The 24,368-nt window shown below is 36.7% G+C and overlaps 2 protein-coding genes across 2 annotated transcripts; one reads left to right on the top strand and one right to left on the bottom strand.

Annotated features, from left to right (window-relative positions):
- Positions 1–1,382: 1,382 nt before the first annotated feature.
- Positions 1,383–17,117, bottom strand: Znf215 (zinc finger protein 215). The gene is made up of 6 exons (XM_076842462.1): positions 17,063–17,117; positions 9,422–9,841; positions 6,905–6,987; positions 5,313–5,445; positions 4,905–5,000; positions 1,383–2,263 (listed from the first exon to the last, which is right to left on the bottom strand). Exons 1-6 carry the CDS (start codon positions 17,115–17,117, stop codon positions 1,383–1,385), a joined length of 1,668 nt encoding a protein of 555 aa, XP_076698577.1.
- Positions 17,118–19,544: 2,427 nt separating this feature from the next.
- On the top strand, positions 19,545–20,814 carry LOC143391472 (securin-like). The gene is made up of 4 exons (XM_076844173.2): positions 19,545–19,610; positions 19,643–19,689; positions 20,065–20,191; positions 20,449–20,814. Exons 1-4 carry the CDS (start codon positions 19,545–19,547, stop codon positions 20,812–20,814), a joined length of 606 nt encoding a protein of 201 aa, XP_076700288.2.
- The last annotated feature ends 3,554 nt before the right edge of the window (positions 20,815–24,368 follow it).

Genomic DNA, 24,368 nt, shown 5'->3' with positions numbered 1-24,368 from the left:
TTATTTAGAAGGTCCTTAAAGGTGGGAGAGGAGAGGAGAGCTAGTCAGGGAAAGATGTTACTATGGAAGAAGAGGGCAACACTACTGGCTGTGCAAATGGAGGAAGAGCCACAGACCAAATAATCTGAGTACCTTTAGAAGTTTGGGACAGGCAAAGAGATTCTCTTTTAGAATCTCCAAGAAAGAACACAGCCTATTGACATCTGAATTTATCCAATTAAGACCCATGTTGGACTTATATCCTGAAGATCTATGATACATTTGTGTGGAGTTGCTAAATTTGTGGTAATTGGTCATAGCAGTTGGGAGCTGTATAATGTTCCTCTTCCCCAAAGATACCCAGACCCCTAATCCCTAGACCCTGTGAACGATTTAAAAAAAAAATCCCGGAAAACTTAAAAATATAAATTAAAAAAATCTTTGTACATATGTGATTAAGGATTTTAAGATCAGGAAATTATCTGAATTAACAGGGTGGGCTCTGCATGTAATTACAAATACTTTTGTAAGGGAATACTTATAAGAGGGTAATAAGAGGGAGATTTGACTTTCGTATTAGTCTAGAACTTTTGACAAAAAGCCAGCATCATTATTTATTGGGAATGTCTCCAATCATTTGGGTAGATTAAGACATGCTTCTTGGCTTAAGAAACAATTTGGGACCCTGAGCTACCCTATAGTAAATACATTTCTAGCACACATAGTAGTAAGACATTTTATTGACCTCAGAATGTCTGGAACTAATGACAGACCTAGGCTACAATGTTTCTCCATCCTAAATCTCAAAGTACTTTTTTAAAAAAATGAAATATTAAGACTACATATAACTGAACAAAACCACACCCATTTCCCATTGCAATTGATAAGTTTCTCCCAATTCTAGTTGCCAAGGATATTGTTAAGGGTGAAGTAACAGTCTTTCACTGTACTCTTTCCCATTAATCCTTAGAACTATCTTCATATATCCTCAAAAGCTCCTTTTTATGTGTGCGTGACTTTCTTATAAGGACCAACAGTTTAATATTGAATATCATCAACAATATTGATTGGCTTCTCCCTAATAGACACTTCATTAATAAATCAGGTGAACATAAGTATGCTACACATAACATTTTATGGACAAGAGAAAGATGAAGGTTACATCAAAATAATCAAAAACATATTACCATACTAGTCTTTGTATTAACTTCAAACCCTTATGGCTTCATTTTGGGAATCTGGAAAAGATCTCTCAAACAGATTTCTCTCCAATATTGTTACATCATTTAAAAAATAATCTGACAAATATTTTCTTATATGCATGGGATTCCCTCTAGCAAAAATTCATGGATGCTGAATGAGTTCTACACTCTAACTGAAGGTTTTCTAGTATTTCTTCCTTTTCAGAATTGATCTCTAGCATGAAGTTTCTGGTGTTTAATAAGGTTTGAATGTCTGTTGAAGGTTTTCTTACAGTCCTTACATTTGAATGGTTTCTCTCCTGTATGAATCATCTGATGTCGAATAAGGGAAGAGCTGCGGTTGAAGGATTTTCCACAGTCAACACATTCATAGGAACTGTCTCCAGAATGGAGTCTTGGGTTTTTATTATTGTCTTCACTTTTACACAAGGCTTTTCCACTTTTATTGTCTTCATAAATCTTAGCCTTAGTATGAATTTTTTTATGTTTTATAAGGTTTGTATTTCGGTTGAACAATCTCCCGCATTCACTGCATTTATAGGGTTTCTCTCCAGTGTGAATGATCTGATGTCGAATGAGGGATGAAGTCCGGCTGAAGGCTTTTCCACATTGATAACATTCATAGGAATTCACTGTTGTGTGACTTTTGGGGGGTTGAATAATATGTGTACTTAGATTCAAGGCATTTCCACATTCATTATATTCTAAATGTTTCTTACCCACTGATTCTGAATTGGATTTGAAATTAGTTTTAAACTTGTGTTCTTTTGTGAGACCCTTTCCCATAGGAATTCCCTGTTGTATATCCCATATTGAGCTAACTGAATTAAAGCTTTTCTTATTTTCATTACATTCAGAGTCTCCCTCTTCAGTGCAGACAGTTTTATGAATAGAAGCCTGTTGCAGCAAACTTATGTTCTGATTTTTCTGGATTTCATGTAACCAATCCTCACTTTTCCAGCCTTCTAAGAAAGGATGTTCACTTTTGGTAAACCTTGTCATAATTACTCCATAGGATGATTCTTCTGTAGAAGCCCTCTGCTTTGGAACTGCATCTTGATCTTTTGAAACAGTTTCCATGTCTAAAAAGAAATACAAAATTAGATAAAAAGAAGTAAAATTGCTTAGTGAGGAAAGAGAAGCTAATTCACATAATGGAATATGTAGGTATTGTTGGTCTTAAATGCAGAATGTAAATAAGAGGTGAGGATACTTATAGAAGGTAATTGAATAGAGGAGCCCAGTATTCATGTCCTCTTCCACAAAGAAAATCAAAGTTACCATGTATTTGTATTTTGAAGTGAATGACCATGGAAGAACACTGGAAATCAACAAGAGAGAGCTGGGTTCTTGTAAGATTCAAAGACCTAGGTCAAGAACATAATAAGAGAAATTAAATACCTGGTCACATGCCATAGCTGGGGGAAAAAGTCTCCCTTTTGCAGGGTAAAGGTGAAAGAGTATCAGCAAACTTTTACCAATGTAAATGCTTGGCAATTCCAGCTGCGATAGCAGCCTCACTTTGGACTGAGTATTACCTAATCTCTCACCAAACCCTAGGTTGCTGTTTCCAGGAGCCATCTTGAGAAAGGAGCTACTGTCTGAATTTGGAATGCTCTAGGGATCAGAAACCCCTACATGTTCCCTCTGGGAACCCACATACATTCCACTTTTATCCCAAATCAGCCCCAGTGATACTGCCAAATTTGACAAATATTTATCAACTCAGCCAAATTAATCTAATTTTATATCAGAAATTATCATTTGCACCACAGCCATGCTAGAAGCTAGAGTATTAAATCAATCTATTGAATGGAGCCTAGGAATATACAATGGGATTTTAATCCATTTTTCTTGTCTCTGCCTCACCAATGTATGCTGAGTGTGGGGGGCGCTGGCCACATGTCATTTTAATATACAGATCTTCAGAGAAAAGAGAGGAACCACTTTCAAACCTGTACCCAATTTAGATGATGAGATTCTGAACTTCAAGTCTGATAATAAGAAGAGGTTCTTGGGGTCTTGGGAAAGAGTACATATATTTTACAAGGGGGAAGAGTATGGATGACTTGTGGACATAGCTACACATTCTTTGCCACTTTTCTCATACACAAGTAGAGACTTGATCCTGTGTCAGCTTAGCAAACATAAGATTGTAGAAGTGATATTATGCCACCTGTTGACCTAATCTTTAAAAGACTGATAGCTTCTGATTCCTCTCAGGACATTTGCTCTCAGAGAATCTGGCCACTGTGCCAAGAGAAGCCCAAACCTCAAGGAGAAGCCATGATAGGTACTGTGTCCATCGGACCAACTATGTTCCCAGGGACAGTCAGTATCAACTTCCAATCATGTCATGTGCTATATTGGACATTCTATCTCATTAGAACCCCAAGACATTGCATCCCCAGCCAACATCACATGGAACATAAAAACTCCTCAGTCAACTTAGAAAAAAATGGGAATAAAATGATTGTTTTCGGATTATTTGTTAGAAACCACAGATAATTAAAACAGTAATTGTTGTAGCAGTATTTAATAGTATCATTCATAATTGCATTTCCCTAAATAAATCTTTGTTGTTCTCATATTTGTAATGTGTACAACTCATTTTTCAGGTAACTTTTTCATTCCTATTTTTTTTAATGTTTATTAGTTGCCAATGATCTTTATTTTTTATTATTTTTATTTATATGTGGTGCTTAGAATCGAACCCAGGGCCTCACATATGCTAGGCAAGCGCTCTACCACTGAGCCACAACCCCAGCTGCTTTCAATCCTATTTTTTAAAATTAGTCTCACATAATAACTTTATCCTATGAAATCATCGGATAATGCTTGAAAAATTGGTACAGCCTAAATATCCAACAGTGGTGGTAGGGGATGATTAAAAATATTATAATGTGTAAAGGAACGTTAAGTGTGAATCAGAAAGCACATTTTCATAGTTTATTTGGTAAAACAGGTAACTGGTCATGATACAAAAGGTGAAAAGAACAGGATATAAAATGATATATTCCTGTTGAATCTTGGAAAAAATTTGAAAACTGTTCCATATTTTAGGAATAAAAGAAATTTTCAGAAACCACAGATCTGCATCACAAAGAAATGGCTTTAAAAAATTCAAACCAACACGTTGATATTGTGTAACTCTGGGGTCTGAACTATATTCCTTTTTAATATATCCTTACAATAGTTTTACACTATTACAAAGTGTTAATAAGAAAAGATTATGATGTTGTGGGAGTTAAAGGACAAATTAAGAAGTTTTACAAAGAAGGAAAAGTGGATGATTGCTAAAAGTCACTCTAGCATAAAGTGAAGTTTTATTTTCTTCAAAAGGAAGGATAACATTTAATGTTAGTTGATTAATGGTTGTTTATTTAGCACTTACCATGTACCAGGCAATGTTCTAAGTGTGTTCCATGTATCAATTCATTTAATCCTCACAGTAATCTGGAGGGAGCTACTATTATTAACTTTTAAGTTACAGGTGAGAAAACCAGCACAAAGGTTTCCCCAAGCCACCCAGCTTGAAGTTGTGGTCCTACCCATGACAATATTTTGCCACACAGGAAAGAGAACCTGTGAATAAAAGGTAACGATGCTTTTTTGGGTAAAAATTTTGATTACACCCAGCTAATAATTCAAAGGCAGGTCACTATCTGTAGGTTTAATAAACCCTAGCTTCTTACAAATATATCATATCTGCCTGGTTCTTACCCCAAATGGTCCTTCTTGGGACTTCTCCCTCCATTATCCATCCTTCTTTCTTGCTCTCCAATTTGGGGATCTCAACTGGTTTAGAAAGTGGATGAGCTGTGCATGGGAAAAATAAAAATGATGACAACAAAAAACATATAGACACTTAACACATTTTTATAGGGAAGACAAGACAGCAGGATAAGCTGCTGAAGGAGGCGGCCAGAGGAGCACCATGTCTGTATATTTCTGGCTGCACATAGAAAAGGACTTTCAACCACACAGAGTAGGAAAATGTGCTACTGAACCCAAAGGATATTAGGAAACCTGAACCCAGACCCAAAGGAACATAAGGACTCTACCAGTTCGATAGCTTTTCACAGTAGAAAGAGAGATTACTAATAGAGTAAATAAATACATAGAAACCACCTTTATGCAATGAATGCAGGTTCCTATAGTTCTCCAGCATCACATCCCTGTAAAGGTTCTTTACAGCAGGGTCCAGTTGCCCCCACTCTTCCTTGGTGAACTCCACAACCACATCTTTGAATGTCAATGGTTCCTAAAACATTTAAGTTCCTTTTTAACAAAAGGTTACCCCAAAAAATATTATCACAAAAGGAATGAATTTGGAGAGAACAGGGAAGAAGTCAGACTATATAAGAAATAGGACGTTTAAGGTTCTAAGTGATAAATATGAAATTGTAGTAAGGGTTCATCAAATTTTTATATATGGAACAAAACATTACAGAGCACCAAGAATTTATATAAAAGTTCAGGATGGGAAGAGTTTCAGGCAGATTCAAGGGGAAATTGTAACCAAAATGTAGGCTCTGCTGAAAGAGATGGGATGTTTTCTCTAATTGAGAAATGTAGTCTAATTCCTTATCATTCAGGTGTCACAGCTCAATGTCACCCTGACAAGACTGTCTGATAACGGATTTGTCTTTACTCCATCTTGTTTTTTTTTTTTTTTTTTTTTTGACGCTCTATTTTATTTGTTTATTTTTATGTGGTACCGGGGATCGAACCCAGTGCCTCACACATGCTAGCTCTACCACTGAGCCATAACCCTGGCCCCATTCTGTTTTTATTCTTTGCAAAAATTATTACTATTTGAAATACTATACTAGCTTATATTTACCTGCTACCTGTACTAGAATGTAATCTCCGCAAAGTAGAGATTTTGTTTTATTTCCCAATCATATTCTCAAATATGTGTTAGTGAATAAATTTACTCTTGTCTCTCTAGCACCCTCAACCTTGTTATTATTGGCAACTTTAGTCACATGGAAATACATAAATCTCTTCCTTTCTCCTTCAGAGTCAGTCTGTCTACATTAATTCTGCCTAATTCTTCACCTTCTCTTCTTTCCATAACCCAACACAACCTGGCTTCTGTCCCTGTGCACATTAGTCTCTCCATGATAAGTAAACAGACACTGCTTAGGTTGTATTTTTTTTTAATTTTTATTTATTTATTTATATGTGGCGCTGAGAATCAAACCCAGTGCCTTACACATGCTAGGCAACCGCTTTACCACTGAACCACAATAACCAGCCCCTAGGTTGTATTACTCTGACTTTTTAAAGCATTTTTTCCTTTAATTATTCTAGTACTTTGACCCTAAGTGATACCATAGTTTCCTAATTTTCTTCTGTATCTTTTCTTTCAGTATCCTTTGAGGTTTCTTCTACTCCTGTATAATAAATAACATTGCTCAGGATTCTACTCTTGGACCCCCTTCATTTTTAATTCTAAGCTTTCTATTTTAGGCTCTTTTGCTTTAATTATCATCTTATCTTCTTGAGGGAACAGATGCACAAAGAATATATGAGGCTAAAGAAAATATTTCCAGAGTGTATCACCAACTAAAATCAGTCCAATGTCCTGTGAAAGAATAAGAGACTAACACCCTTGGATAGAACCATATTTGAAAAAAGTTTAAAGATAAAAAGTAAAAGCAGGTCACATTTAAAAAGAGCATATATTTCTAGCAAAGAGTGGAACCCTACTTCACCTGAGGCTTCCCTGTTAGTGAGTCAGCTTCCATGTTCTCCCTTGTGCTCCCATTCTGAAGGACACAGTTCTCGAAGGGTGTATCTGAGGAAGATGAAGGAAAATATTAGGGAGGAAGAGAAGTTTTGCCTGCGAGTAATGTTTAATGATTACAGTAGTAGTTTTAACATGTTAATCATAGAAATCATCTGACAACCTTTGCAAATATAATTGGGCCCTACTAGCAATTAGAATCCCCAAGAGTAGAGGATAAGAGTATTGATTATAACTTCTGAAAAATTCCAAAAGTGATTCTGATATATCATCAAGGGTTATGATCTACTAGATCAGAGCAAAGAGGGCCAAGATAGTATTTTGAGACCTTATCTGTTTATACCAGATTTAAAAAAATAGCTTTGATCCCATCATTACTAAAACTTAACTAAGGCCTAGCTACCACAGGCTGTTAATTCCACTTGGAGCTAAAAATATTTTATTTAATTAATCACTCCTCAGCCATACTGAGGAAAATTCTATTTAAGAGTTGTTTTCTATTAAGCTGCATAGACGAGGCAGTCTGGTCACTTTGAAATACTGATTCTTTAAAGGAAACAATTTAATGAAACTTTCTCTTCTCTAGCCCTTTGATAAGAAGTAGACTCATGGGCTACTAAAGTTTCTCCAGGATCCATGAGTTATATGGCAATCCTCAACTGTCAGACTACAGAGTTTTATTGGTCTGAGATGAAGTTTTCATTGATTCAGGGTGAAATGAGAAAAAAATAGAAACAATGTGGTAAGTTTGTTATAACTTTAAATTTATTCAATTTCAAGGGCTGTATTTTGATGTTAAAATGTCTTAGGTAATGATAATGGATTTTAACATATTGCTGAAAAAAATAGAGTTGGCAATAGTAGCAATAATAATGTAATACAACCCACTATAAATTATGACCCCAACTCCTCTGAAACTGTTCAAACTAAAGCTTAAAATTCCTCCATAATTAACAATTTCACTAAATTTTCTTCAATACTTATTTTAATAGGAATTTTTTGTTGCACCACTGTTGAACATTTCAACAGAAAGAACATTTCTTTCTTGAAGACTTTTTTTAGCTCAAAAAAATAATCTTTCTTGGTTCTTTGTTTCATTATTCTTTTCTAGCCTGTTTACCTGGTTTGTGTTCTTTTTCTCAGTTCAATTTATATCTTTTTTTCTAGATAATGACTGAATAGGACCATAATACCACGATGACATTGGAAATAATTCCTTTTCAAATATCCAGTCAGTTGCCCATGTCTTATAAGGTCTAGATATTCACAATACTGGGCACACATCTTTTAAGTTTCTTTTAATCTCTAAATACTTCTGCCCTCTTAGAAAAGTGGATTGTCTTATAGTTTCTCAGTTTGAATTTTACTAATGACCTTAACATGGTAGGCTTAACATGGCCTCTATCCTCTGTACTTACTGTAATCTGGACTAGCTCTTAAATATTGATGCTTCCTGAGGATTTGTATTTCTCCTACTTCTAGCTTAGCTCTATTTCCAAATCTTTCTGAATACTTTTTGTTGTAGCATTAACTATATACTGCTTTTAAATTGTGGATCGCCCATGGGAACCTCAAATTTAGCACATCACATAATTAAATGTATTATCCTCTCCACACACAAAATTCAACACACCACATCATTAATGCATTAACTTCTCCACACACAAAAAAATTCACTATTTATTTCATTCATACTAGCCAGAGCACATTAGTATATATCAAACCTTATCCTACTCTTATATTTTACCTAGACAAAATTCTTTAGGCTTAAACTCTTCTGTTTTGCTAATGTATCTGCATTCTCTAATACCTAATCTAGTACAACAATTTGTTTTCCTATTTTTAGAACCCTCAGGTTCTATAGGTCTATCCATTTCATGAGAAGTTGGTATACATTTCCTATTCTAAAGGAATAGATAGAAATATTTTATGTTTTGCAGGCAATACTCTCTACTATAATTACTTAACTCAGGCCATAGCATGAAAGCAACATAGACAAAATGTAGGAAAATGGACATGGTTATGTTCCGATAAAATTTCATTTCTAAAAATATTTGGCTCGTGGGCCATATTTTTGCCAATCCCTGCTCCACATTCTTTTATTTTGGTACCAGGGATTGAACCACTGAGCCACATCCCCAGCGTCCCCCTCTTTTTTTTGAGACAGGGTCTTGCTAAATTGTGTAGGGCCTTACTAAGTTGCTCAAGGCCAGCTTTGAACTTGTGATCCTCCTGCCTCAGTCTCTCAAGCCACTGGGATTACAGGTATGTACCACTGCACCTGGCTACATTTTTAAAAGGCAAACAAAACAGTGTTATTCCCCTGCCCAATCTGTGTTCTAATGCTCTATTTCTATTGCTTACAGATTAAAGTTCAGTCTTGCTAGTGAAGTAACAGAAAATCCTAATAGAGTGATACAGAATAGATAGTTTTTCTTAATACAGGAAAGCCAATTACTCGACCTAAAATTTTCTAAATTCTCACCTTTGTCTTTGAGTATTTCAATCACATCTTCTATGAGAGTCACCACATCTTTGCTGTTCTTGGGATGCTGTAAATTTATCCAAGCCCTGACTTCTTCAGGAAGGATTGTCCGGAATTGTTCCAGCACCAAAAGTTCTAGGATTTGCTCCTTTGAATGAATCTCTGGTCTCAGCCACTGAAGACAGAGGTCCCAGAGTTTGCTCAGGGCTTCATGGGGTCCGGACACTTCTGAATACTGGAAATGTCTGAATTTTTGACGAGACTCCTCAGAGTCGTATGTTTCCATAGCAGTAAGGGTTTCCTGATGCCAAGACATATCTGTTCTCAAGACCTCACTTTTTTCATGCAGAGTCAAGTTTTGGAGTTTTAAGATAGCCACCAACTTGTTAAGAGGCTGAATCTTCCTAAATAGAATGCCTGCTGTAGTTCAAATCTGAGGATTCCAGTACTTTTTAGGTTTGGCTAAGCACCAGTTACTATAGGCAGTATGATTTGAACCAGGTTATATCACAGTAAGAAGAGTTCCAGGAGCTTCAGCTGTAGAAATCAGCTTCCCAAGAGACTGAAAAAAGACAAATTTGACCCATGGATAGTAAACATTTATTAGAATGTTGTTGAAAGGTAAAATAGCATAAGTAAAAATTATTCTTAAAATTACCTAAAAAAATTATGGATTCTCTTTCATTTTTGTTTTCCTTTCTTAGAATAGGAAAATATGAGTATGTCTGCTCTCACAATTCCTATTTAATATAATACTTGAAATCTTAGCCTGAGCAATTTGTCAATGGAAGAAATTAAAAGGGATACAAACAGGAAAGGAAGAACTCAAATTATCACTGCAGAAGATATGGTCTTATATTTAGAAGATGCATAAAAGCTCCAGAAGACTTTTGGAGCTAGTAAAGTATCAATATATAAAAATCAACATACAAAAAATTAATAGTTTTCCTATACACTAATAATGAATTCAGTGAAAAAGAAATCTGGAAAACAATTTCATTCACAATAACCTAAAAAAATAAATACAATTCCTAAGAATAAATCTAACAAAAGAGGTGGAAGACCTCGACAATAAAAATTATAGAGTACTGAACAAAGAAATTGAAAGACCTCCCACGTTCACGGGTAGGCAAAATTAATAGTTAAAATGGCCATATCACCAAAAGTGATCTACAGATTTAATACAACCTCCATCAAAATATCAATGGCATTCTTTATAAACTGCATAGTACTGGCATAAAAATAGACACACGTATCAATGGAACAAAAAAGGGACTCAGAAACAGATATACTCATCCGATCCTTGACAAAGGTGCCAAAAACATACATTGGAGAAAAGACAATCCTTTTAACAAATGGTGCTAGAAAAACTGGTTATCCATATGTAGAAGAATGAAACTATATCCCTATCTCTCACTTGCACAAGAGTCAGCTTGAAGTGGATAAGGACGTAGGAATTAGACCAGAAACTTCAACTGCTGGAAGAAAATGTAGGGTCAACATTCCAATATACTGGCTCAGGCAACAATTTTCTCAAAAGGACTGCTAAAGCTTAATTAGGAAATTGGATGGCACCAAATCCAAAAGCTTCTGTATAGCAAATAAAACAAGAGTATGAAGAGAATGGAAGAACATCTTTGCAAACTATTCTTCCAGCAGAGGTTTAACATCCATAATATATAAATAACTCAAAAAACTTAACAGCAACTCCCCCCATAACTCAACCAATAAATGCTCAGACTAAACAGACCCACTCTCAAAAGAAGAAATACAAATGACCAACAAATAAACATGTTCAAAATCTTTAACAATCAGGGAAATGCAAATCAAAACTACATTATGATTTCATCTCCCTCCAGTTATAAGGGCAGCCTTTAAGAATATAAATAACAAATACAAGAGAGAATGTGAGAAAAAAGGAATACTTCCACATTGTTGCTGGGATGGTAAATTAGTACAACAACTATGGAAATCAGCATGGAAGTTCATTAAAAGACATGGAACCACATATAACCCAGCTATACAATAGTGATACATGCATACCCAAGTTTATAATAGCACATTTCACAAGCCACATTATTGGACCAGTCTAGGTGTCTGTCAATGAATAAATGGATAAAGAAAACGTGGTACATATGTATAGTTAAGTTTTATTTAGTCATAAAGAATGAAATTATATCATTTTTAGAAAAATGGGTGAAACTTTAAAGCATTAAATTAAGTGAAATAAGTAGAACTCAGAAAATCAAGCAAGGGTCCTATGCTTTCCCTTTTATGTGGAAGCTACAGAGGAACAAGGAAAAAAAAAACCAGGGGGGTGAGTGGGTGTTTCGTGAAAACAGAAGACAGACCAGTAGAAAGAATTAAGGAGACCAGGGAGGGGAGGGTAGAAAAGGAAAAGGGAGATACTAGGAAATGAAACTATTGTGTGTACATGTGAATATGTAACAACAAATTCCACTATTAAGAATAATTATAATGCACCAATAGAAAAAAATATAGGTTTAAAAAAAAGGCAAATACACTTTCTCTGCCCCTCAAACACATCCCCACAAGATAGAGAAACAAATATAGATAAATGACATCTCAAAACAAGTGATAAAAGAAATGGTATCTTGATCTTTAAAAAAACCTCATAATTTGATTGAAATTAGATTGATTCTATAGCAGATAACAATTCATTAAAAAACTGAGCAAAATTATATAATATTTGACAAATTTTCAGGCAGGATATTAAGGTTAAGGCTTCACACTAGATAGATGTCATCCTAATCTCTTATTAAAATACCAATGAGGAGCTGGGGTTGTGGCTCAGAGGTAGAGCGCTTACCTCACACGAGGGAGGCCCTGGATTCAATCCTAAGCATCACATAAAAATAAATAAATAAAATAAAGATATTGTGTCCTACAACTAAAAAATAAATATTAAAAAAAAACCAATGAAGTTATATGAGTGAAAAACTGGCAAAATAGCACTAGAAATTAAGACACTGACACAATTATTAAAATATATTAGGAAAAAAAATCCATGAACCATTTCATTATTAGGGATAAATTAAAAAGTGAATTCCCAGACTGTAATTTACATTTGTTCAGACTTAACAACAGGCCAGACTGCAATGCCCACCAAGGGGTCTTAGGCTCAACTAAACATTTAGACTCACAAACATTATCACAGGTCACATTTAGTTCCAATTTACTCAAAAGGTAAAAGCTTGGTAGCAGAGGAGTAAAAGAGATTTTTTTTTTTTTCCAGTGACAGTACTCAAGAGTATACCTCAAGTGCAAAGGAGACAGGACTCACATACGTCACACAGGAAGCACCTTGGCTGAAAAGCCTTACTCACAGGAGCCAAAATCTCCTATAACTCTCTGAGCCTCAAATAACCTGCCAAACAATAGGAGTAACTTCATTCAGGGAAGTCCAGATACAGATTTTTATTTGATTTGTAGTTCCCCTAATCCAGATGCCATCTATCATTCAAGGGGTCATTTTTATTATATCTTTTAGGCCAGTGGTTCTCAACCAAAGGAGTTTTTGCCACCAGGGGATATTTGGCAATGTCTAGAAAACAGTTTTGATTGCCACAGCTGTAGGTTGTTACTGTCAGCTAGTGGGCCGAAGCCAGGAATGCTATTAAATATCCTCCAATGCATCAGACAGTTCCATATAGCAAAGAATTATCTAGCCCCAAATATCCATAATTCTAAGATTAAGAAATTTTTGCTATAGGAATAGACTACATACTTTGGAATCATATCAATATGAGTTTAAATTCCAGCTGTACTAGTTATGACATGTACAAACTTGAGCAAATTATTCTAACTCAAGTTTGAGTTTTCTCACCTGTACAATGGATAACAATATCTATCTGATTGAATTATAAGGATTAAAATAATTCTCATCTTGGCACATGTAAGTGTTGCCCTGGCAATGCCCACCTCAACAGATCATTATTCAACATAAATAAAAGATTTACAGAATAGGGTTGGAGAAGGATACTTGGGGGACTACACAAGACAGCCAGAAGGGTGAGAGGACTCACTATACTTAAAAAAAGGGCAAGAGAACATTTGAGAATATGACTTTCTGTTAAAAGTTTGGAAATGAGTGTAATCTATGAGGTCAAAGACAGAGAAAACATACAATGTTCCATTCTAGTTAATAAAAAGATTTCCTACGTGATTTCAATGTGATGAAAATGGTATTTTGCCTCTGTGATCTTCCTACTCCAAACCCATAACCACATCTACTTATGAGAAAAAGGTCAGACAAATCCCAACAAATGGGCAGCTTATACAATATTTGACCAGGACTCAAAACTATCAAAGTCATTAAAAAAAGATCTGGACAACTGTTATAGCCAAGAGGAGCCTGAGGAGACATTACAATCAAAAGTAATGTAGTATCCTGGATCAATAAAAAAAATTTTAAAAGACCTTAAATAAAAACTTTAAAAATCTGAATAAAATGTCCCCTGCCTCCTCTCCTCTGTGAATGTAAATTCCCAAATGGTTTCCCCTCAATAAGCAGAAAACCATGGATGGAGGCAACTGTCCTCTGGTTTGAAAGAGCCTATCCAGGTGGCCAAGGCCTAAGAAGAAGAGGATAATGGTGTCCTTCCTGGGCCATTTTTTGGTCTTACCCAACAGGCAATCACTTCAGCCACCCCCATATAAGTACTTCCTGCAATGAAGCCCTCCAGAGTATTCCCAAGCACCTCCAATCTTTAACAAAAATTCATCTTGCACCTGCGGAAGCTTATAATTAAGAAAGACTGAAATCGGCCACACTTGTTGACATCCATCACCTTCCTGATCAGGCCTTCTTAAAACTGATTTTAGTTTGTGCAATTATATTGTCTCAAGCCACCAAGAACTTCTAGATGGCAAGTTGTCTACTTGTTCTAAAATGACATTACTTAGTCGCCCACCTCATGAGGACACAGGATACAAAAAGGTTGCAGTTAACTCAGCCAAGTGCTCTGTAGGTGAAAGGCTGCTTAGAGGACTTGTGGTCCCACCTGGTAGAGAAGATAAATTTGAAATACAACCCAGCTCAAAAACAAAAACAAAAACAAAACCCAACCTAACCAATCAACCAACAAAACCCCACAATGCTTGAGAAAAAAGAATAAAGAAGATCTCTCACATTTAAAATATGGCTGGCAGAAAAGTCCTGAAGAGGTATAATTAAGTACCAGCAAACAAATGAAATAGGAGTCTAGGTACTTTTTAAATTAACAGAGAGAAAGAGAGGGAGAGAGGAAGAGAGAAAGCTCACATACTCTATATTTCATATGTACAAAGGAAAACAAAAACCAAGGTGCTAAGAATAAGGATACCCATTCCTAACAATAAATGTACTGGGTTAAAATTCAAACTCAACCACATAAAAACTTGAAATATCCAAAATAAATGAATTCCAAAGCTGAGGGTGGGGAAGGAATGATCTAGAAAAAACCAGGCATATACATAATAATAAAAAATTATGCAGCAATATAGTGAATTAAAATATATATTGAATTGAGGGCTGGGATGTAGCTTAGGGATACAAAGCACTTGCCTAGCATGTGTAAGGTCCTGAGTTCCACCTGGAATCTCTCTCTCTCACACTCACACACACACACACACACACACACACACACACACGAATGAATAGCACAAATGCATTAGACAAAAAGAAAAATGTATCAAACAACATACTTGAAGCATATTTATAGCAAAATCCTGAGAAAGGAAGAAATGAAATCACCAATGATAGAATAGAAACAGATTAGGCAATGTTCTAAATCCCTAATAGATAACATAAACTGCTAGTACAGTAGATCTAAGTAATATGCTTAGTTTAATAAGTATGTAAAACCAGATAGAATAAAGTTTCTATTGAAGCACCTATGGGAACATTTACAAAAGTTATTACTGGGCTATGAAAAGAAAATCTTCAATAAATAGAAAAATAAACAATAGTAGAGACATTTATTTAATGCAAACTTAGAATTAACTTATTAATTGGAAACATTGGGAAAAAATTAAATTACTTTGAAATTTAAAGTTTTACTTCTAAAAATAACAATCAAAAGTACAATGGTAAAAAATATCTAAAATTTAAAGATAATGCTTTTGCATATTAAAATCTAATGGTTAAAAAAAAGCCTTACAATTAATTAAGAATAAGATGAATTAAATATTCAACTCACAAAGTGAAAAGAAGCAACAAAAAGGACTGAAGGGAATTTATCAGTTAAAAAGAAGCTAATGAATTAGTGTAAAAAATTAGAGACAGGATGTTGATATGCTTGCATTTACGATTTCTGAGAACAGCTTAAACCGACAGTAAGCAACAAACACTAGAATAAGCAAAACCAAAGACCGTTAAGTTTAAACTTAAATTATTGAATAAAGAACTCTGAGGACAACCCTGAAACTCACAATAAAGACAATGCACCAATACCACTGCAACGGAGGGGCTAGAAACGCACAGGAGACAGGAACCTGGAGGGTTGGATTAATATAACCAGGTGAAACAAGTTGGATGGATTTTATGGTTTCGTGGATCTTGAACAGCCACTAATTATGGGGAAACGGTAGTACCTGTCTGTGAAGAGGCAGTACTGTCTGTCTCGTTTTTAATCTAACAAGTCATAAGGCAGGCAGCTTAAGGTAAGAAGAATCTTGAGTTAGCTCAGGTAAAGAACAGAGGGCGGTTCCAAAACGGAACGTCTAAAATACGTAAGGTACTGGGAAGATTTAGAAATCGGGGTGGTTAAAATTGATTGAATTGCAATATAAAATGGAATTAATAAAAGAAAACTCGTTTCCTTTCCAGTTGATTGATCTGGCCATACTTACTATTTGCCCGAGGCATCAATACCAGCCATTCCATAACCGGCTGACTGGTGATCTATTTATCAGGTTACGTTTCTTAAGACTGACCCGGAAAAAGGGCCAGCAGTGAAGTTGAGTCCCTGGTTTAGCAGAACTGGATCTAAAACCCAACCGTTCTTTTCCCTCTGTGAACCCCCTTTATCTCGCTCTCTAACGCATGTCTTAAGCCTTTCCGAAGCCCTCGCTTACATTCCCTGTTAGCCCGCGCGCACTTCCAGGATCCAGGGCAGAGACCGTCGAGGGCGGGGTGGGAAGCCGGCAACTGCCACGGAGCTCAGAACTGAGTGTTCCGCCTGGACATCCTCAAACGGGATTCCCGGAAGATACTTGCCAGCACCGCATCTATCCAGGGCTCCCTTTAGTCAGGCTTTGTACTGATCCTAGTAGATTCGCAGATGTCGCCGTCCTGCCCGTGCGTGTCGCAGGCGGTGGTAATCACGCGGGAATTAAGAACCCCTAGCTTCCCTCCCTTCTAGTAACTCACAACCGCCTGTAAAGTGCCGGGGCGCACGCGCACCAGCTGTGGAACCAACGCCCAGAAGCCCCCGCGGCTCCCGTCTGAAAGTGGAAAGGTATCTTTCCGGCCCCGCCCCTTCCACAGGCCCCGCCTACTCCGTAGACTTTCTACCTTAGAGCAGCCTACCGACTCGTGCTACTCTGGGAGAAATGCATGGAAACTTCTGGCGACTCCCTACCCTTCCCTGAAAAGTGACCAAAATCTTCCTTCTGCCCCACAACCCAAGCTCCATTTACCTGGAACCAGAAAACAGTGACATAATTTCCACGCGATATATCGTGTATATCGCATGGTCTTCGTTGCTTCGTCGATTCACTCATTCATTCACTCATTTGTTTTGCATCCAGGTAAAAGCTCTTGCTGATCTGAGCTCAGTTTTGGCTTGTTGGGTGTGAGATTCTTTGTGATATCCAAGAAGGGCGGTCAGTTAGGCATTTGGATTTAAACTCATCTGGAGCTTAGAGAAGTCAAGGGTAAGACTTGTAAAATTGGAGTCAATCCTTGTTTGGCAGAAATGAACACTATAAATGAGAATAAGATTGGAGAGAGAAGGGGAGATAGGAGAGGAGCAAAGATTGGCCCCTAGGAATACCAGTAACATTGGTTGGAACAGGAAGACATGCCTGCAAAAGGAAGAGGAGGATCAATCCCAGATGTGGGAGGAAATCTACTAGATGTAGAAATGCAAAAAGAAGGAAAGTGTGTGTCATAAAGGAGGGAATGCTCAGCAGTATCAATGACATGATAATATGATTAATACTTGAGTAGATGCATGTATCTGGTGTTGTAAGAGCAGAGAAAAAGAACTCAAAAGTCAGGGAAGACTTCCCACTTAGCTTTAAATCTAGACAATGAGTTGACTAAGGTAAAACAAGATGGGAATTTGGATTTGTTTGCCAACCCACTTTGGACTTCTCACTACCATAAGTAAACACAGATGTCACTCATTTAGTCATCATGGCATCATAACACTTAAGATAGAGATTGTCATTCCCAAATTTACTGAAATTGAAAGATGGTAAAGCTTGAGTTCAAGTTCAGATCATTTCATATTTTCCCCACTGATACTCACTTTGTACTTCATGATTTAGATGGCCATGATTAATAAAATATACAGAATTGTGGAATAATATTTTCTAAAATTAGAGTATATGGTGTGACATGAATTGTTTGTGAAGGGGTTGATTTTTATGAAAGTCATAGCTTGACAAAAAAATTTTTGACTTGCCAATGTTGCCAGTAAACAGGCTAAAGCATCAGATACCATCAATTAAAAGGCAGGGAGAAGGAAAAGGCACACAGTAGGAGGGAGAATAACCAGCTTTCTTCGCATATCTCCTATAAGAGTGGTGTTTCTGACCAGATTATCTTCAAAAGTCCACTGAAGGTTTGACATCGCTCTCTAATTGAACAAGGGTTATTTTCAAGTTGCAGTCATGTGACAGCCCTGGTATTTTTTTTTTAATGGCACGATTTTAAAAGGTTTCTCTCAATATATGATTAATTATAAAGGTGAAAAACCCTGAAGACATGTGGAATTATGAGGTGGATTGAATTGTTTGCTATACCTACTATTCCATTCTATCATCATGAAATTCATCACTTCTAGATTAGAAACTGTATTTTAGATAAAAAATACAGAGAAAACCTGAACTGACCCAAGCCAATGGTTTTCTTAGACCACTAATTCATTCAGCATGTTTTTATTGAGAATCTGATAATGTGACAGATATTATACTGGCCATTGGAAATGTATTAGTAAACACAACCAGAAGAGGGCTGCCTTACTGAACCAAAAATTGAGAAGATAGAGAATTCCATATACCCTGCAACCAGTTTTTCCTATTATTGTCATCTTTCATGATTATGAAAGATGCTACATTTGCTACAATTAATAATGTTGATAACCCTATTATTACCCAAAGTCCAAACATACTTCATTCATACTTAGTTTGTTTTTTTACCATTTGTCCTTCTTCTGCTCCAGGATTCCACCTAGGATAGCCATTACATTTAGTTGTTGTGTATTTTTCGGCTTCTCTGGGTTGTGATAATTTCTCAGACTTTCCCTTTTTTTTTTTTTTTTTAAATAATCTTGACAGTTTTGAGTGTCTCTGGTCAGGTATTTTGCTGACATTTACCTGACATTTTACTCATGGAAATGAAGATCATAGGGATAGAGTGCCATTTCCATCACATCATATTAAAGGTACATTTTATCAACATCACTAATTGTCATTGGTTTGATCTGAATCACCTGGCTAATGTAGCATTTGGCAGCAATTCTTTCTTTCTTTCCTGAAGTTGTAGTGGATGCAGTAATATGCAGTTTTCAGGCTTAGGAGAATCAGATGCTCTAGCAACAGTCTCCTATTGGCAGTGTAAATTGTGCCATCTAGTGCTGAATGATAATTTCTACATCATATACAACCAGAAAAAGGAGAAGTTATACTCCATTTATATATGATGTGTCAAAATGCATTCTACTGTCAGATATAACAAATGAGAACAAATTTTTAAAAAAGAAGAAAAGAAGAAAAATCTTCAAGTAGAGGGGTTGGCATTGTGGCTCAGCAGTGGAGCGCTCAGCTAGCACATGTGAGGCCCTGGGTTTGAGCCTCAGCACCACATAAAAATAAAATAAAGATATTGTGTTCAACTATAACTAAAAAATAAATATTAAAAAATTAAAAAGGCGCGGTTTTGAAGCAATCCAGAATGGCTACTCTGATATTTGTTGATAAGGAAAATGGAGAACCTTGTACTCATGTGGCTCCTAAGGAGGTACTGAAGTGGGGGGGGCGGCGGGCAGGAAGGGTGTGTCTGGGCCTGTTAAAGCCTTAGATAGGAGGTCCCACCAGCCGTACCTGCCGCAGTCTGGCTGGGCACAATTCAGGAGCCACTTGTCAAAAGAAACTAACTTTATTTTTAGAACTACACAAGATAAACAAAACAGCTCCTCAGGAATAAAACCCTCAGAGCCCAACTGCCACCACCGGCTTCCCACAAGCCACACACTCCAACAACCTCCCACAATCCTCCTGCTCTTGAGGCCGATTGGCTGGGTCGCATGGGCGGAGCCAAAAAAGTCCCCCAATGAGCAGCTCCGTGGTCTGAAAGGGCAGGGAAACAGCCCAATGAGCATCACCGCAGAGGAGCCAATCAGCTAGATGTTGCTAGATGTTGCTGGGGCTGCTGTGAGCCAATCATCAGCTGGCAGTCTGAAAGTTTGCTGGAGCCCCTTCGGCTGTGGCTCTCAACACGTACCTAAAACTGTCAGAAAGGCTTTGGGAACTGTCAACAGAGCTACAGAAAAGACAGTAAAGACCAATGCACCCCTCAAACAAAAACAACCAACCTTCCCTGTTAGAGTTTGTAAACAAGTCAGGATGGCGCCTGGCATTTTGCCAGAGGGAGTGGTTTATGAAGTAACGCCAGGGAGCCATTAAGTGTGGAGATTCCTTATTGGTTGGCTGCTGTATCTATTTTATGTTAATTAAGATAAGCTGTGTGGAATGTATAAATACCTCTGTTGTGCTACAGTAAAGGGCTCCCACTCCTGCTGTATCAAGGTACACAAGTTGTTCGTAGTCGTGCCCCCCCCCCCCTTATTTTGCTGCAGCCAGCCGGACTGCGGCACTTCACTGCCAAAAAGATGACTGAGAAGACTCTTAAAGCAAAAAGCTCTGGTCCTGCCTCCGATGAGACCTATCCAGAAATAGAAAACTTCTTTCCCTTCAATCCTTTAGATTTTGAGAGTTTTGAGCTGCCTGAGGAGCATCCGATTGCTCACATCCCCTTGAGTGGAGTGCCTCTCATGATCCTTGATGAGGAGCGAGGACTTGAAAAGCTGTTGCAGCTGGGCCCCCCTTCACCTGTGAAGATGCTGTCGTCACCATGGGCATCTGATCCGCTGAAGTCCCCTTCAAGCATTCTGTCAGCCCTGGATGTGGACTTGCCACCCGTTTATTATGACATAGATATTTAAATTTCTTAGTGCTTTCAGTTAATAAAGCATTTGTTTAACAGGCAAAAAAAAAAAAAATCTCCAAGCAGAAAACCACAGTATTAACTGTTTGAAATACTACATGTTTAATTATAACATATTCTTGAAACACATGAAATAGTTTGCAGGTATTAAACTTAATTTGAGCCTTAAAAATACAACAAATTTTTCTTTGGTTTAAAATAAATCCTTAGTATATCAAACACATAAAGACATCTTTTTTTTATAGTTAGATATGGCCCTTTTTCTTTTTTCCTTTATTTATTTAGTTTTATGTGGTGTGCTGAGAATTGAACCCAAGGCCTCACGCATGTCGGGCAGCTAGTCATTAGACCAGAGATTATTGTTGAACCACTACACAAAGAAAAGACCACTGACTCTAATTTTAAATCAAATTAAAACAAGCTTGTACACAAGAGCTGGCCAGTACTGTCTCTCCCAAACCTGGGCTAGAGATCAGCACCCTAGCTCTCCAGGAAAAAGGTTTTATAGCACAAAAAGTTGCAAAGGGGGGTGTCTTGAGAACTTACAGTCAACAGGATTTTGACAAGCATAATACAAAGGCAGATAGTAGGTTAATGATCTACATGCCTTAACATTTCAAGGTAGGGAATAAATTTAGATCCCAACATCAGAATTTATGAGGTGCCGCTGAAGTTTCAGAGAAGATTGTTATCTGGTCAGAGGGAGCCAGGCATGGGTGAGTTCAAGGCACAGGCAGGAATTCCAAACAAGTTTAGAAATCTCAGTAAATTATAGTAAAACAGAAATTAACCTTTCATGACTTTGTGATGAGATGGCCCCCAATGGAATTAGGCTGGGTTCATCAATCATGTGCCTTCTAGAAGAAAAAGTAGGCCCAAATCTCAATTATGTTAGCTTAGGTGTCAGAGACCAGCTCCAACAGGGGGTCTCAGGAGACGAACGGATGGTGAGGAGTCGGCGAAAGAGGGGTGGAGAAACAACACAGACACCAAAGTGCAGGTGTTGATCCCAATCTTTACTTGTGAAGTTGATCATATATACTTTTCATTTTGGCAGGCTCACAGTACTTTGTGGTTACAAAACAGGAATCATTATTCAAAGAAACAAAATATTACCTAGCTACAATCAGAATAGAAGAATGTATCTTGGCTTATGTATAAGCAAACATTTGTACTTTCAGTTCGTGTTTTGCTTTGAGCTGTTTCTGCTTAGTTAACTTTTAATAATAATTACAAATGTCCCAAACTATTGGCCTATACCTTGACTATTCTTTCTTGACTTACTGACTGGAACCGGTGCCATGGTTATGGCAAGTGGTTGACTTGTTATTAATTTTAATCAAACAAGAGTAAGAGCACAAACCATTGTGCACAGGAACAAGAACAAGTTGCCCAGTACTAAGCACTAATCTGTCTTCTTAACATTAATTTTTCTTCTCTAGATTTTAATTTAATTTCTCAAAAACTTCCCTGACAGGAATACAGGGAGTTTTTCATTAGACATTAACAATTTACACTCCACAGCTGAATCATTGCATTTAGAGCAAACAGATCCATTCTTTAGAAGTAGTTGCATTAATTGGGAAAGTCATGTTTTTTTCCTTCATACTTAATGGTCATATGAGAAGTCACAACTACACTTATTAAAGGAATACAAAAACAAATCAGCCCATTCCCAGAAACATACTGCGCTCCTCCAGAGGATGGACACCTTGCGCCATCCACCTCAGTAGGGCCTTGCCATTGCCTGAGTCAGGGGAGAGGCGCAGCACTTAGGAATCTCTCAACAAGACTCCTAAAGCACAAGAAGTAAAATCAAGAATTAATAAATGGGAATTTATCAAACTAAAATCTTCTTCACAGCAAAGGAAACTATCAAGAACATGAAGAGAAATCCTACAGAATGGGAGAAGAGCTTTGCCACCTGCACTTTTGATAGACCATTATTCTCCAGGATATATAAAGAACTCAAAAAACTTTTCACCAAATTAAATAAATAAATAAATAATCCAATAGATAAATGGGCAAAGGAACTGAACAGACATTTCACAGAAGAAATGCGAATGGTCAATAAATATATGAAAACATGTTCAACATCACTAGCAATTGGAGAAATGCAAACTAAAACTACTTTAAGATTTTATCTCACTCTAGTCAGAATAGCTATTATCAAAAGTACAAGTAACAATAAATGTCTGCATGGATATGGGGAATAAGGTATACTCACACATTGCTGGTGGGACTGCAAATTGGTGCAACCACTTTGGAAAGCAGTATGGAGATTCCTCAGAAAACTTGGAATGTAACCACTTTTGACCCAGTTTTCCCACTCCTCTGCATATACCCAAAGGACTTAAAATTAGTATACTATAGTGATGTGGCCACATCAATATTTATAGTAGCACAATTAGCAATGGCTAAACTATGGAACCAAACTAAATTCCCTTCAATAGATGAATGCATAAAGAAGCTGTGGTATATATAGACAATGGAATATTACTCAGCCATAAAGAAGAATGAAATTATGGCATTTGCAGACAAATGGGTGGAGCTGGAGAATATTATGCTAAGTGAAAAAAACAATCCTCCAAAACCAAAGGCTGAATGTTCTGTCTGAAATGTGGATAATGACTCACAAGAGACAGGGCTGGGGAGGGGAGGAGTGGATTCACTGGAGTGAACAGGGGGGAATGGGGGAAATGGAGTGGGTATGATAATGGGAAAGATGATAGAATGAATTGGACATAACTTTCCTATGTTCATATATGAATACACAACAGTGTAACTCCACATCATGTACAACCCCCAAAATGGGAAATTATACTCCATGTATGTAGCATATGTCAAAATATATTCTGCTGTCATATACAACTAAAAAGAACAAATAAAAAATTTTAAAAAAGAGAGAGTACACTGTGATGAGATAAGGGTGCACGTTATGATCTCCAGAAAAATCACAAAAATATAAAATGAATTATAACTAATCAAATAAAAAATAAAAATAAGAGGGCATGAAAGGAGGACAAAGAGGAAGAGTATATGGAGAAAACAGAAAGTAAAGAAAAGGTAGACTTAAACCTTATTCTACTCATAATGACAAGTAAAGTAAATGGACTAAACATTCTAATGAAAAGGCAGAGATTGTCAGAGTGGACAAAAAGGGAAGCTCTAACAATATTTTATCTGTAAGAGATACACTTTAAATATAAAAACATAGTTGGGTTCAAGTAAAAGGATAAAAAATGACATACTGGATAAACACTAGTCATAAGAAAACTATAAGGACTGTAGTAATGTGAGACAAAGTAAACTTTTATATATAAGGAGTATTTGTAGAAATAAAGACATATAGTTCTGTGTAATAAAAATATCATTCATCACAAAGACAAAAACATACTTAAAATGAGGGCACTTAATATGCTGCTTCAAAAATATAGAAAGAAAAAACTGATCAAGTTGAAAGGATAATTAGTAAATCCACAGATATAAATATTGCAACAATATTACTGTTGAACAAATAGAAAATCAGTGAGGATATAAAGGACGTGGGAT

This window comes from Callospermophilus lateralis, chromosome 2 (genome assembly GCF_048772815.1).
Source record: "Callospermophilus lateralis isolate mCalLat2 chromosome 2, mCalLat2.hap1, whole genome shotgun sequence".
Taxonomy (NCBI): Eukaryota; Metazoa; Chordata; class Mammalia; order Rodentia; family Sciuridae; genus Callospermophilus; species Callospermophilus lateralis.
This window is presented reverse-complemented; position numbering and strand designations above follow the sequence as displayed.